The sequence below is a fragment of the Sapajus apella genome, unplaced genomic scaffold (assembly GCF_009761245.1).
Source record: "Sapajus apella isolate SASKATOON/1434 unplaced genomic scaffold, GSC_monkey_1.0 scaffold106, whole genome shotgun sequence".
NCBI lineage: Eukaryota > Metazoa > Chordata > Mammalia > Primates > Cebidae > Sapajus > Sapajus apella.
Window position 1 is genome coordinate 797,300 of NW_022437046.1, and position 15,550 is coordinate 812,849.

Genomic DNA, 15,550 nt, shown 5'->3' on the forward strand with positions numbered 1-15,550 from the left:
TTTTTTTTTTTTTTTTTTTTTTTAACATGAATAATGGAAGCACTGTGGGTTGTACTAACTAATGCCTTCATAACAGATACAGAGAGGAAACTGTTCAAACTTCTCCAGATTGCGGTGACATTTTTCAGCTTGATTTGGTAACACGATTGTGACCTTCAGACAGCGTAAATATGTGTGCCATCGCATGTATAATTTCTTATAGACCCAGCTTGGTTCCTCTCCAGTGTCTCCTTTTGGAGTTGTACCTGATTTTATTACCAGTTTTCATCCAAATCCACTGGGGAATGGGACTATTTTGCTTTTGTTTCTTGGCCAGGAATCGCTTAATCCTGAGTCTTGTGAGAAGACATGGCGAGAAACTGAGTAAAGCACACACCACGATGGCAGAGAAAGCTGTTTTGCTTTTTAAGACAGGGTTTTGCAGCTGGGGACGATGGCTCACACCTGTTATCCTAGCACTTTGGGAGGCCGAGGTGAGCAGATCATAAGATCAGGAGATCGAGACTATCCTGGCTTATACAGTGAAACCCTGTCTCTACTAAAAATATGAAAAATTAGCCGGGTGTGGTGGTAGCATGCGCCTGTAGTCCCAGTTACTGAGGAGGCTGAGGCAGGAGAATCTCTTGAACCTGGGAGGCAGAGGTTGTGGTAAGCCAGCAGGCATCACTGCACTGCAGCCTGGGCAACAGAGTAAAACTCCATCTCAAAAAAAAAAGGACAGGGTTTTGCTCTGTCACTCAGGCTGGTGTGCAATGGCATGATCATGGCTCACTGCAGCCTCAACCACCCAGGTTCACACAATCCACTCACCTCAGTCTCCAGAGTAACTGGTACTACAGGAGTACATCTCAGCTAATTCTCATATATTTTGTAGAGAGAGGATTTTGCCACATTGCCCAGGCTGATCTCAAACCCCTGGGCTCAAGTAATCCACCTGCCCTGGCCTCCTGAAGTACTGGGATTACAGTTGTCAGCCACTGCACGCAGCAGAGGTCTTCTAACATTATGTTAGAAATACTTAAGATTTTCTTTTTTTTTTCTCTAGTCACACTAATAGTTCACATCTCATTTCAAATCTTTAAGGTGATTTCTTTTAAATATAGGGTATTTAAATATATATGTCATTTTTTTTTTCTGAGACCGAGTCTCACTCTGTCTCCCAGTCTGGAGTGCAGTGGCACAATCTTGACTCACTGCAGTCTCTGCCTCCCTGGTTCTAGCAATTCCCTGCCTCAGCCTCCGGAGTAGCTGGGGTTACAGGCATGCACCGCAACACCTGGCTAATTTTTGTATTTTTAGTAGAGATACAGTTTTGCTATGTAGGCCAGCTGATCTCAAACTCCTGACCTCAAGTGATCCTCCCACCTCGGCCTCCCAAGCTGCTAGGATCACAGGTGTGAGTCACTCTGCCCAGCTAGTATTTAACTATATTAATTATATAGAATTAATATAGCTCTTTTTTTTTTTTTTTTTTTTTTTTTTTTTTTGAGACGGAGTTTCGCTCTTGTTACCCAGGCTGGAGTGCAATGGCGCGATCTCGGCTCACCGCAACCTCCACCTCCCGGGTTCAGGCAATTCTCCTGCCTCAGCCTCCTGAGTACCTGGGACTACAGGCATGCACCACCATGCCCAGCTAATTTTTTGTATTTTTAGTAGAGACGGGGTTTCACCATGTTGACCAGGATGGTCTCGATCTCTTGACCTCGTGATCCACCCGCCTCGGCCTCCCAAAGTGCTGGGATTACAGGCTTGAGCCACCGCGCCCGGCCAAATATAGCTCTTTATTGTAGTAAAATATAACTAAAATTTACTATTTTAACCATTTTAAGCACAATGTTCAGTGGCATTAAGTACATTCACATTGTTATATAATCAGCACCACTCTCTCCAGAACTTTTTCATCTTCCCATACTGAAAATTCTCATTGTGGTTTCATTTCTATTTCCCTAATGCCTAATGATGTTGAGCACTGTCATGTGCTTATTTACCATCTGTACATCTTCGCTAAAATGTCTATTCAAGTCTTTTGTCTGTTTCTTCAAAGAGTTGACTTACTATATTATAATAATTATGTATTCTAGATATACTTACTATATATTATAAATTTTATATTTTGTTATAAATTTTTATATTCTCCACCATGTGAACATGTTTTTTCATTTCCTTAAAGCTTACACTGTACAATTTGTTTAAAAGATTTAGCCTGATGAGATTTTTGTATTTATTCAAAGTTAAATTTTGATAATTTATTGCCCTTTTTTATTTACTTTTTTTTTTTTTGAGACGGAGCCTTGCCCTGTCACCCAGGCTGAAGTGTAGTGATGCAATCTTGGCTCACTGCAACCTCCTCCTCCTCCCAGGTTCAAGCAATTCTCCTGCCTCAGCCTCCTGAGAAGCTGGGATTACAGGCACACACCACAACGCTTGGCTGATTTTTGTATTTTTAGTAGAGACAGGGTTTCACCATGTTGGCCAGGCTGATCACGAACTCTTGACCTCAAGTGATCCACCTGCCTTAGCCTCCCAAAGTGCTGGGATTATAGGCGTGAGCCACCTCACACAGCCAATTTATTGCTTTTAAGGAGTGTATTTCACCAAAGTCACAAAATTTATTAGCATAAATTTATTAACATTTCCTTGTTAACCATTTTAAATATCTGTAGGGTCTTTAACAACATCTCTTTCCTTTTGATGTTGGTAATTTGTGTTCAATAATTGTGTCCTCTTTTTATTTGTTGGTCTACCTAGAGTTTAGCAATTATATTGACCTTTTCAAAGAACCAGCTTCTGGTTTCATTGGTTATCTTTATTATTTATCCAACTCATAATGGATTATCAACCTAAATTTCAACTTAAATATAAACCTTCTAGAAGAAAACAAAGAAAATTTTTGCAACTGTACATTAGGCAAAAAGTTTCTTAGGTAGACACTAAATGCACAATTCATAAGGGAAAAAATTGGTAAATTGGAGTTCAACAAAATTTCAAAACTACTTCTCATTGAAAGATAATTAAAAGAATGAAAACATAAACCATACACTGGGAGAAAATATTTGCAGTTCATAGATCTGATAGAGAATGTGTATCCAAGAACACATCAGAACTCCGAAAATTCAGTAATTAGAAAACAGGCCAGGTATGGTGCCTCATGCCTGTAATCCCAGCAGTTTGGGAGGCTGAAGTGGGATGATCAGGAGTTCAAGATCAGCCTGGGCAACATAGTGAGATCCCATCTCTATGGAAAAAAATTCTTAAATTGGGTGGGCATGGTAGCATGCACCTGTAGTCCCAGCTACTTAAGAGGCTGAAATGAGAGGATCGCTTGAGCTTAAGAGGTTGAGGCTACAATTGAGTTTTTTTTGTTTTTGTTTTTGTTTTTGTTTTTTAAGACAGAGTCTTGCTCTATGAGTGCAGTGGTGTGATCTTCTTAGCACTCTGCAACCTCCACTTCACGGGTTGAAGAAATTCTTGCTCCTCAGCCTTCTAGCTAGCTGGGGATACATGCCTGTACTACAACACCTGGCTAATTTTTGTATTTTTAGTAGAGACAGTGTTTTACCATATTGGCCAGGCTGGTCCTGAACTCCTGACCTCAAGTGATCTGCCCTCCTCAGCCTTCCAATGTGCTGGGATTACAGGTGTGAGCCACTACACCCAGCTCTGTTTATATTTTCTTGATCATGATGGTGATTTTACAGATGTCTATGTATGTTAAACCTCATCAAAGTAGTGTACCCTAGATATGTGCAGTTTTAAATATGTCAAAGAAAGAAAGAAAAGGATACCTCAAAGTACCAGAAATGAAGAGAGAAACCAAAGTCAGACTGGGATAGTAAATGTAGCCTTGTTCTTTTGAAATGTATAATTAGTATGACTAAAACCATTAGCTAAAATCCACACCTTCTTGCTTAAAAATGGTCCAGAATTTCTGGATTTGATCAAAAAGGTCATGCTGTTGGTGATATTCCTGAAGTCTGCTTTAAGGTTGTCAAAGTAGCCAGTGCCTCTCTTTTGGCCCTATACAAAGGCAAGAAGAAAAGACCAAGATCATAAAATTTAATGATGAAAACACTGTAGTAATAAATTTTCGTATGCCCAAAAAAAAAGGTCCAGAATTACATTATCCAGGAGAATAGCCACTATTCGTATATGACTATTTAAATTAATTTTATTTCCTTTTTTTTTTTTTTTTTTCTTAGACAGTTTTGATCTTGTTGCCCAGGCTGGAGGGTAGTGGTGTAATCTCGGCTCACTGCAACCTCCGCCTCCCAGGTTCAAATGATTCTCCTGCCTCAGCCTCCCAAATAGCTGAGATTACAGGCACACACCACCATGCCTGGCTAATTTTTGGTTTTGTTTTGCTTTGAGATGGAGCTTCACTCTGTTGCCGAGGCTGGAGTGCAATCTCAGCTCATTACAACCTCTGCCTCCCAGGTTCAAGCAATTGTCCTGCCTCAGCCCCCTGAGTAGCTGGGACTACAGGCGTGCACCACCACATCCCCCTAATTTTTGTGTTTTTAGTAGAGACAGGGTTTTGCCGTGTTGGCCAGAATGGTTCCAATCTGTTGACCTCGTGATCCTCCCACCTCAGCCTCCCAAAGTGCTGGGATAACAGGCATGAGCCACTACACCTGGCCTATTTTTTGTATTTTTAGTGGAGACAGGGTTTTACCATGTTGACCAGGCTGGTCTTGAACTCCTGACCTCAGGTGATCCAATGCCTTGGCCTCCCAAAGAGCTGGGATTACAGGTATGAGCCACCGAGCTCAGCCAATTAATTTTTTTTTTTTTAACTTTTTTTTGAGACGGAGTCTTGCCTTGTCACCCAGGCTAGAGTACGGTGGCATGACTCAGGGCTCACCACAACCTCTGCCTCCCGGGTTCAAACTATTCTCCTGCCTCAGCCTTCTGAGTAGCTGGGATTACAGGCACCCGCCACTACGCCCAGCTAATTTTTGTATTTTTAGTACAGACAGGGTTTCCCCATGTTGGCCAGACTGGTCTTGAACTCCTGACTTCAAGTGATCTGCCAGCCTCAAACTCCCAAAGTGCTGGGATTACAGGCCTGAGCTACTGCACCCAGCTTTTTTTGTTTTTGAGACAGAGCTTTGCTCTTGTCGCCGAGGTTGGCATAATGGTGTAATCTCGGCTCACTGCAGCCTCCACCTCCTGGGTTCAAGCGATTCTCCTGCCTCAGCCTCCATAGTAGCTGGGATTACAGGCACCTGTCATCACGCCTGGCTAATTTTTGTATTATTAGTAGAGATGGGGTTTCAACACGTAGGCCAGGCTGGTCTCAAACTCCTGACCTTAGGTGATCTGCCCACCTTGGCCTCCCAAAGCGCTGGGTTTATAGGCATGAGCCACTGCACCTGGTCCTATAGCTACATTTTAAATATTTACTAGCCTCAGGTAGCTAGTGGCTTTCAAATTGGTTGATACACAATGTTTTGTTCAATAGCACTAGTGTGGAAAACCTTTACTCGTTACATAGGGAGGTGTAAGGGAGTTGTAAGATGTCTGAGATCAGCCGGGCGCGGTGGCTCAAGCCTGTAATCCCAGCACTTTGGGAGGCTGAGGCGGGTGGATCACGAGGTCAAGAGATCAAGACCATCCTGGTCAACATGGTGAAACCCCATCTCTACTAAAACTACAAAACATTAGCTGGGCATGGTGGCGCGTGCCTGTAATCCCAGCTACTCAGGAGGCTGAGGCAGGAGAATTGCCCGAACCCAGGAGGCGGAGGTTTCGGTGAGCCGAGATCGCGCCATTGCACTCCAGCCTGGGTAACAAGAGCGAAACTCTGTCCCAAAAAAAAAAAAAAAAAAAAAAAAAAAAGATGTCTGAGATCTTAGTTGAAAAGGAAAAATTATTGTTTGGTAATCCAGTCCTCACATCTGTAAAACTTGAAGGTGTGGGATCTTAGTTTATACTACTCTTATATATGTGAATTGCAAGCTAAGAACTTGTTATAAACTGGTTTGGGACCATTAAAATCCCTGGGCTCACAGCAAAAGAAAAATAAAAAATTATCTGCAGGGGCTGGGCATGGTGGCTTATGCCTGTAATCCCAGCACTTTGGGAGCCAAGGCGGGCAGATCACGAGGTCGGGATTTCGAGACCAGCCTGACCAACATGATAAAACCCCGTTTCAACTAAAAATACAAAAATTAGCTGGGCGTGGTGGCACGCACCTGTAATCCCAGCTACTTAGGAGGCTGAGGCATGAGAATCACTTGAACCCGGGAGGCAGAAGTTGCAGTCAGCCGAGATCGTGCCACTGCACTCCAGCCTGGGTGAGAAAGTAAGACTCTGTCTCAAATAAATAAATAAATAAACAGCAGGGACGCTTTCAAAACCCAGGGCCCCTGGATATCTACATAAAGAATGATACCTACTGAAGACAAAAAAAAGAAATAAAAATTACTAGCCCTAGAAGGAAATAATCATGAAGACTAGTTAGCTGTTCAAATAGGATAATTAGCACCCAATAACTTCAGATTATAGAGCAATCTGAAAGATAGTAAGGTAACTAAATTTTTTACATGGTTAAGTAAAGTAATAGACATTATAATGAAGTAATGGAAGGGTGAGAATTTATCAGGATGGTAAAATACATACACGAAACCATTACCAGCAAACCTGTTAGATCATACAGCCTCAGAAGAGAAGATGCCTTGTTTGTTTATAAGATCTAAAGTCTGGCTGAACCCAGAGATAAAATAGTCTGATGAAACAGTCTCAGAGGGAGAGAAGGCCTATGGTCCTTTGATTGTCTTAGACATAACCAGAACAGTTGACGTATCAGTACAGGCAGTCTACTGGCTGCATATGGTGACTCTCAACACATTCTTTGCAGATATTATGATCTCAACCAGCTGCTGGAGCCTCGAAGCATAACAGCAGATCCTTTGGACTACCGCCTAAGCTGGCACTTGTGGGAAGTGCTGAGGGCTCTTAACTACACCCATCTCTCAGAGCAGTGTGAAGGTGTGCTACAGGCCAGTTATGCTGGACAGCTGGAAAGTGAGGGTCTCTGGGAGTGGGCCGTCTTTGTCCTCCTGCACATTGACAACTCATGGTGAGTGAGAAGCCATTGAACCCAGTGGGTGTATCTAGCACTACAGGGCAATTCCAAAGGAATCACAGTCTTTTAGGGTTCAGTTCAGCAAGTAATTGTGTAGAATGTGTGATAGAGTCAATGTTTTGATAAACCTCAAGATAGTTAAACCCTTAGCCCAGACTGTTGGTGTATTCATGTAAACCAGTTAAAAATGAAACTGCCTTTGATTAAGTGCCAAATTGTAATATTTATTACAAAGTGTCTCAGCAGTCTGAGGAAAAAAAGAGACCTCTGTGAACTGTGTTGATTAGAGAAATTCTTTCCAGAGGTAAGAGTCAAAGAACCTATAACATTTGAATATGAAATAATGAAGTGGAAATGAGAGGATATGCCCAGATGGGACAACAGCATTATGCTTGGGCCAAAGAACTAGTCACTTAATTTCAGATCAAAACTATCCTCCTCATTGTGGACTCTTCTGAATCCAAGATTCAGGTGAATGTGGCATTTTTAGGAATTACACAAAAAATAGTGCTGGCTGAGCTGCCTCAGTCACTCCATGGCAGTAGGTTAGCAAAAAGCCCTCTGCTTTTTCTCTGTCCACTGACTTGCTTTTTCTTTGATCATCCTTTCACCGACCCAGCCCTTAAGTTTGATAGCATTGTATTTATTAACACAACCTTGTGCTTAGGAATATATGTTTTGGTTCTCTGTCCTGAAAGAGAACTGGAGAAATGCCTTTTCACTACAGCTTGAACAAGGTAAAGGCTGGAGATTTTTGTTAATGGTAGCAGTATGATGTTACAATAATTACAAAAAAATGAACATTTATGTAGTACGTTAAGTACTTTTACGCATGTTTATACTCTACACCATATATATTAACTGTTTTATGTTCATTATGACCTACAAAATAGACACTCATTATCTCTGTTTTACAGATGAGTAACCCAAGACACAGAGCTTTTTTGTCCAAGGTCACACAGCTAGTACATGGCAGAGTGAGGTTTCCAACTTTCGTCCAGAGTCTGTGCTCTTATCACTGTGCTGCACTGTTGTGTTGTATGGTGTGCAAGGAAATTAGGTCTAAATTCTAGATCTACCATGTACTCACTTTGACCTGGGATAAAGCTTACTTCTGACTTTGGGTAAAGATACTCTCCAAGCCTCTTTTTTTTTTGGCCTGTAAAAAGCATAACATTAGTTCCTGTTCAAAGTTGATTGTGAAATTAAAACGTAAAAGTAGAAACCACCTAGCACAGTCTTCTCTTTAAGCAGTTTCTCTTTCTTCTTCCCCTTAACAGGGAATGAAATGACTCCAGGCTATTTTTTTTAAGTGTATTTAAAAACAGACATAAAGGATTTCACATGGTAAAAGACTGGCTGATAGGATGGCTGATATTTCAGAGTTGTCTATGGAGAAGCAGATCCTGTTTCTTGAAAAAAAGGAGGCATTGTGATGACAGTAGGGGGTCATTAAAAAGCCTAGGATTCAGAGAAGTCTCCACAATGAGAATAGTTTTGATCTAAAATTAAATTACTAGTTCCTTGGCCCAGAAATAAAAGGACCCTCCTTAAAGAGGCTTTGATCTAGAGGTGGAGAGAGAATGAATTACGAAGGTTGACGGCTTGCGAGAAGAAACAAAGACCTGGAAGAGACATTACCTTTTAAAGCTACTTTGTTTACTTGTACTGACCATGTGGGAGAAAGGGAAAAGAGAAGGTTGGGAACTAACTTAAGAGGATTGCTCTGTGGAGCAGAATTCTCCCATCCTAGTCCTTGATCTTCTAGGTGGTGGCAAGGAAATATTACTAGATAGGAAATAAGGAAGAAATCCTAGCTGGGGTAAGCATTTTCTGGGGAGTGGGAAGCCACTCCTAGATTCTGATTTTTTTTTGGTCACCTAGGCTGGAGTGCAGTGGAACAATCATGACTCACTGCATCCTCGAACTCCTAGGCTCAAGCCATCCTCCCGCCTCAGCCTCCGAGTAGCTGAGACCACAGGCACATGCCACTACACCTGGCGAATTTTTAAAACTTTTAGTAGAGACGGGGTCTCACTGTGTTCTCTAGGCTGGTCTCAAACTCCTTAGCTCACATGATCCTCCCTCTCTGGCCTCCCAAAGTGCTGTGGGATTACAGACATGAGCCACCATGCCCAGCCCCAACTTTTCGAACATGAAAATACTTTATTTTTGAAAATTAATGCTCTGTTATTTTAAAAAATTAATACTGTTGTGATTGCCTTTGATTTTTTAGTGAAGCTTGAAGTGATCAAGACCCATAGTTTAGGTTGGGTGTGGTGGCTCACACCTGTAACCTAGCACTTTGGGAGGCTGAGGCAGGTGGATCACCTGAGGTCAAGAGTTCACGACCAGCCTGGCCAACATGGTGAAACCCCTTCTCTACTAAAATTACAAAAATTAGCCAGGCATGGTGGTGGGTGCCTATAATCCTAGCTACTTGGGAGGCTAAGGCAGCAGAATCCCTTGAACCCAGGAGACAGAGGTTGCAGTGAGCTGTGATTGTACCACTGCATGCCAGCCTGGATGACAGAGACTCTGTCTCAAAAAAAAAAAAAAAAATTGACATCTGGCTCCCACTCCTAGACATTTAATTAGCAGGGAATGCAGCCTAAGCTAAGATCGTGCCATTGCACTCTACCCTGGGCAACAGAGCAAAAACTCCATCTTTAAAAAAAAAGACGTATAGTTTAAGAGAATGCCCCCCAAGAGCCCCTCTAAGCTGCCTGGGGCAGCCTTCTCCATGAATAAGGATGGGATTTATTCTAGCTTATCTCTCCCTATAGCATCCGTGAGAAGGCTGTTCGAGAGCTGCTTACCCGACACTGCCAGCTTTTGGAGACACCCGAATCTTGGGCTAAGGAGACTTTCCTTACCCAGAAGCTCTGTGTGCCTGCTGAATGGATTCACGAGGCCAAAGCTGTGCGAGCACACATGGAATCTGACAAGCACTTAGAGGCCCTCTATTTATTTAAGGCTGGGCACTGGAACCGCTGCCACAAGCTCATCATCCGGCACTTAGCTTCTGGTAAGTGCTGGGGCCCACATCTCCTGGAATCACCCAAAATTCTTCCAACCTCTGAACTTCCATGATGGAGTCAGACCAAAGATAAGACAATGTAGGACATGGCCAACTTGAATCAAATCACACTGTGCAAAAAGTCTCTGCAGAAGAAGCTTAGCCAGAATAAGGAGGTAGAGGAGCAGGGGTACATAGCAGTATTATCATTTCCCAGAAATATTCTTGATGTACGCTTATTATTAAGTTCTGTGTTTACTTACGCGAATTTTGTCCAACACCAGAAATAATCTCCTTAGGGACCTGAAACTAGAAATCCTTCACATTTTCCATTGGAAAATTTCAGAATACAGGCATATCTCATTTGCTGTACTTTGCAGATACTACATTTTTTTACAAATTAATGGTTTGGAAAACTCTGCACAGAGCAAGTACATTAGCAGCATTTTTCCAACATGTGCTTGCTTCATGTCTGTCTCTGTTTCACATTTTGTTGGTTCTCACAGTATTTTAGACGTTTGCATTATTTTACCTGTTATGGTGATCTGTGATTAGTAATCTTTGATGTTGCTATTTTAATTGTTTTGGGGTGCCACAAACTGCACCCATATAAGATGGTGAATTGGTAAGTGCTTCTTCAACTTGCCATTCCCATCTCCTTCCCTCTCTTCAGGCCTTCCTATTTCCTAAGACCCAACAGTAGTGAAATTAGGCCAGTTAATAACCCTACAATGACCTCTAAATGTTCAAGTGAAAGGAAGAGTAGCACAACTCTAACTTTAAACAAAAGCTTGAAGTGATTAGGTGTAGCGACATAAGCATGTTGAAAGCCAAGATAGGCCAAAAGATGAGCCTCTGCCAAACAGCCAAGTTGTATTAAATGAAAGTTCTTGAAGGAAATTAAAAGTGCTACTCCAGTGAACACACAAATGATAGGAAAGTGAAACAGCCTTCTGGCTGATGTGGAGAAAGTTTTTGTGGTCTGGATGGGTGAAACCAGCCACAACATTTCCTTAAGCAAAAGCCTAATCCAAAGCAAGGCCTTAACCTCCCTTCAGTTCTGTGAAGGCTAAGAGAGGTGAGGAAACTGCAGAAAAGAAGTCTGAAGCTAGCAGCGGTTGGTTCATGAAGCTGTCTTTGCATAACATTAAAGTGCAAGATGAAGCAGCAAGTGCTAATGGAGAAGCTACAGCAAATTATCCAGAAGATCTCGCTAAGATCATTGATGAAGGTGTCTACACTAAACAACAGATTTTCAGTGTAGATGAAACTGCCTTCTATTGAAAGAAGATGCCACCTAGGACTTTCATAGCTAGAGAAGAAAAGTCAATGCCTGGCTTCAAAGCTTCAGAGGACAAGCTGACTCTCTGATTCAGGCTAATGCAGCTGGTGACTTTAAGTTGAAGCCAATGCTCACTTACCATTCTAAAAATCATAGGGCCCTTAAGAATTATGCTGAATCTACTCTGCCTGTGTTTTGTAAATGGAACAAGGCCTGGATGACAGCACTTCTGCTTATAGCTCAGTTTACTGAATACTTTAAGCCTGCTGTTGAAACCTGCTCAGAAAAAAATCTTTCAAAATATTACTGTTCATCGATGATACACCTAGTCAGTTAAGAGCTCTGATGGAGATGTACAAGGAGATTAATGCTGTTTTCATGCCTGCTAACACATCCACCCCTGCAGCCCATGGGTCAAGGAGTAATTCAGTTTTTAAACCTTATTATTTAAGAAATACATTTCATAAGACTATAGCTGCCATAGGTAGCGATTTCTCTGATGGATCTGGGAAAGTAAATGAAAATCTTTTGGAAAGGATTCACCATTGTAGATGTATTTGTGGGCAGGGTACAGTGGCTTATACCTATAATCCCAGCATTTTGGGAGGCCAAGGCAGGCAGATTGCTAGAGCCCCAGGAGTTCGCGACCAGCCTGGGCAGCATGGTGAAGGCCAGTCTCTACAGAAAATACAAATATTAGCTGAGTGTGGTGGCACAGCCTGTATTCTCAGCTATTTATAAGACTGAGATTATAGGATCACCTGAGCCTGGGGAGGTTGAGGCTGCAGTGAGCCATGATCATGCCAGTGCATTCCTGCCTGGGCAACACAGTGAGATGCTGTCTGGGTGGGTTGGGGGAGAGGAACATTCGTGATTGGCCAGGCATGGTGGTATGTGCCTGTAATTTCAGCTACTCAGTAGGCTGAGGCAGGAGTATTGCTTGAGCCCAGGAGGTCGAGGCTGCAGTGAGCCATGATCACACCACTGCACTCCAGCCTGGGTAACAGAGGGAGACACTGTCTTAAAAGAAAAAAGAAGGCCGGGCGCGGTGGATCACGAGGTCAAGAGATCGAGACCATCCTGGTCAAAATGGTGAAACCCCGCCTCTACTAAAAATACAAAAAATTAGCTGGGCATGGTGGCGCGTGCCTGTAATCCCAGCTACTCAGGAGGCTGAGGCAGGAGAATTGCCTGAACCCAGGAGGCGGAGGTTGCGGTGAGCCGAGATCGTGCCATTGCACTCCAGCCTGGGTAACAAGAGCGAAACTCTTGACTCAAAAAAAAAAAAAAAGATTTGGGGCCAGGCATGGTGGCTCACGCCTATAATCCCAGCAGTTTGGGAGGCCAAGATGAGCAGATCACTTGAGCTCAGTAGTTTGAGACCAAGTTGGGCAACATGGTGAAACCCCATCTCTACCAAAAATACAAAAAATTAGCTGGGCATGGTGGCACACACCTGTGGTCCCAGCTATTCAGGAGGCTGAGGTGGCAGGGAGGATCACTTGAGCCTGAGAGGCAGAGGTTACATTAAGCTGAGATGACACCACTGCCCTCCAGCCTGAGTGAGAATGAGACGCCAACTAAAAAACACAAAAAGCATTTGTGATTCATGGAAGGAGGTCAAAATATCAACATTAAATAACAGGAGTATGGAAGACGTTGAATCCAACCCTCATGGATGACTTTGAAAGGTTCAAGACTTTACTGGGAGAAATATCTGCAGATTCTCATGGAAACGGCAAGATAACTAGAAGTGGAGCCTGAAGATGTGACTGAACTGGTGTCACTCATGAGGTGTTGCTTTATATAGACAAGCAAAGAAAGTGGTTTCTTGAGACAGAATTTGTTCCTGGTAAAGATGCTGTGAACATTGTTGAAATGCCAGCAAAGGATTTGGAATATTATTTTAGCTTAGTTGATAAAACAGCAGCTGGGTTTGAGAGAACTGACTTCCGTTTCTAAAGAAGTTCCACTGTAGGTAAAATGCTATCAAACAGCATTCTGTGCTACAGGGAAATCTTTCATAAAAGGAAGAGTCAATTGATATGGCAAACTTCACTGTTATCTTGTTTTAAGAAATTAGCATGGCCATCCCATCCTTCAGCAACCAACACCCTGATCAGTCAGCAGCCATCAGCATCAAGGCAAGACCCTCCACCAGCAAAAAGATGACATGCTGAAGGCTCAAGTGATTGTTAACATTTTTAGCAATAAAATATTTTTTAATTAAGGTATGTATGTTGGTTTTTAGAAATAATGCTATTATTGCACACTTAATAGACAACAGAAGTATACTATAAACATAACCAAACAACCAAAAAATTTATGTGACTTTATTACGATACTTGCTTTATTGTGGTGTTCTGAAATGAAACCCACAGAATCTCTGAGGTATGCCTGTATGTGCTTTTAATTCTGAAGTCCAACATTATTTCTCCTTGCTTTCTGTCTTCCTACCATGTCATCTGTACTTTTAGAAACCATGCACTTGTGCACACATTGTTCTCAATATTTTGTTTCTTCAGATGCCATCATTAACGAGAAATATGACTACCTGAAGGGGTTCTTGGAAGACTTGGCACCTCCAGAGCGCAGCACCCTAATTCAGGATTGGGAAACATCTGGACTTGTTTACCTGGATTACATTAGAGTCATTGAAATGCTCCACCATATACAACAGGTACCTGAGATCCTGAAATTGCTGCCTGATTTTCCTTTTCTCAGGCTCTTAGATCTTTAGAGCCCTCACAAGGCCTTAGTATATACTTGAGAACCCAGTGGCAGAGATAGTACTGTAAAAGCAGGCAGGACATCTTGCTGAGGCTCATTTGATATAACCATTTTGACAGCTGTATTGAAACTTGAAAACGCTTTTTTTTTTTTTTTTTTTTTTTTTAAATATATAACATGGGGTTTCACTATATTGGTCAGGCTGGTCTCTAACTGCCAACCTCAGGTGATCTGCCCACCTTGGCCTCCCAGAGTGCTGGGATTAATGGTGTGAGCCATCACGCCCAGCCCTAAAAACGCTTTTTTATGTTTATTACCAACTAGTATGTGCAATAGACATTTCCTGAGGCTTGTCCATAGACAGTCCCTTTCCCTTGTTCAGCCCTAGTTTGAGTGAAAAACCCAAAGATGAGAGATTGAGAATGGAGATTTGATGAGGATCATTGTTTCACACATCATTTGGCATGTTTTAAAATTGCAAAATGGTTAATTTGGCAGGTTTTAAAGTTGCAAAATGGTTAAGTCTTTATTAAAATGTCTTGGGTCAGTCTTTTTTTTTTTTTTGATTGATTGAAACAGAGTCTTGCTCTGTCACCCAGGCTTAAGTGATTCTTATGCCTCAGCCTCCCAAGTAGCTGCGACTATAGTGGTGTGCCACCACACCCAGCTAATTTTTGTATTTTTAGTAGAGACAGTGTTTTACCACATTGGCCAGGCTAGTCTTGAACTCCTGGCCTCAAGTCATCAGCCCTCCTTGGCCTCCCAAAGTGCTGGGATTACAGGCATGAGCTATTGCAGCCAGCCTTAAGGTCAGTCTTTGTAGTCATAAAATGGGTCTCCACTGCTTGCTTATGGTGCAAAAACCAAACTCATTATAATAAATATAGGATTTAAGTCCTTTTAGAGGCTTTTACATTTCCAGCCTTACTCCTGCCACTCATTTCACATTCCAACCTTGCTGGCCTGCTGTACTCACACTAAATTACTTCTGGCGTTTCTAACAAACTATATTATGTTCCACACTTTACCTAGCACACTTAAACCCATCCTTTACTAGGTTGCTGTTAGCCCTACTTCTCCCTCCTTTTCCCCCAGAGATAATTAATTGCACTTTCTTACTACCAAGATATTTAGTGCATTTTTCTACTAGTGTACCTGTCAGACCATGTTGTAGTTAATTATTCATATTTCCAGTTGCCATAAGCCCCTTGTGGAGAAATCTTTTAAGGTTAGAGGCAATAGAGTATAGAGATTAACAGCGCAAGTTCTGGAATTAGACTCATAATTTCAATTCATGGCTTCCAAATTCACTGGCTATGTAATTTTGTGCAAGCTAACCACCACCTTTGTCTCTCGTCTGAAAGAAAAAAGTGGGTGGGGTAAACAGTGGTACAGATTATAGCTCATATTTGACAGATTTTCGCAAAGGTTA

At 42.1% G+C, this 15,550-nt stretch overlaps 1 protein-coding gene and 1 long non-coding RNA gene across 6 annotated transcripts in view; one reads left to right on the forward strand and one right to left on the reverse strand.

Annotated features, from left to right (window-relative positions):
• Positions 1 to 1,648, reverse strand: part of LOC116537007 — a 19,825-nt gene extending 18,177 nt beyond the window's left edge. The window contains exon 1 of the long non-coding RNA XR_004262915.1: positions 1,602 to 1,648. This is a non-coding gene — a long non-coding RNA (uncharacterized LOC116537007). The remainder of the gene's footprint in view (positions 1 to 1,601) is intronic.
• The window catches only part of NUP98 (nucleoporin 98 and 96 precursor), a 118,016-nt gene that overhangs the window by 98,985 nt on the left and 3,481 nt on the right, over positions 1 to 15,550 (forward strand). For all 5 annotated transcript variants that reach the window (XM_032258895.1, XM_032258896.1, XM_032258899.1 and 2 more), the window contains 3 exons: positions 6,860 to 7,081; positions 9,874 to 10,115; positions 13,914 to 14,068. In XM_032258895.1, the coding sequence (XP_032114786.1) occupies positions 6,860 to 7,081; positions 9,874 to 10,115; positions 13,914 to 14,068 (619 nt within the window). The remainder of the gene's footprint in view (positions 1 to 6,859; positions 7,082 to 9,873; positions 10,116 to 13,913; positions 14,069 to 15,550) is intronic.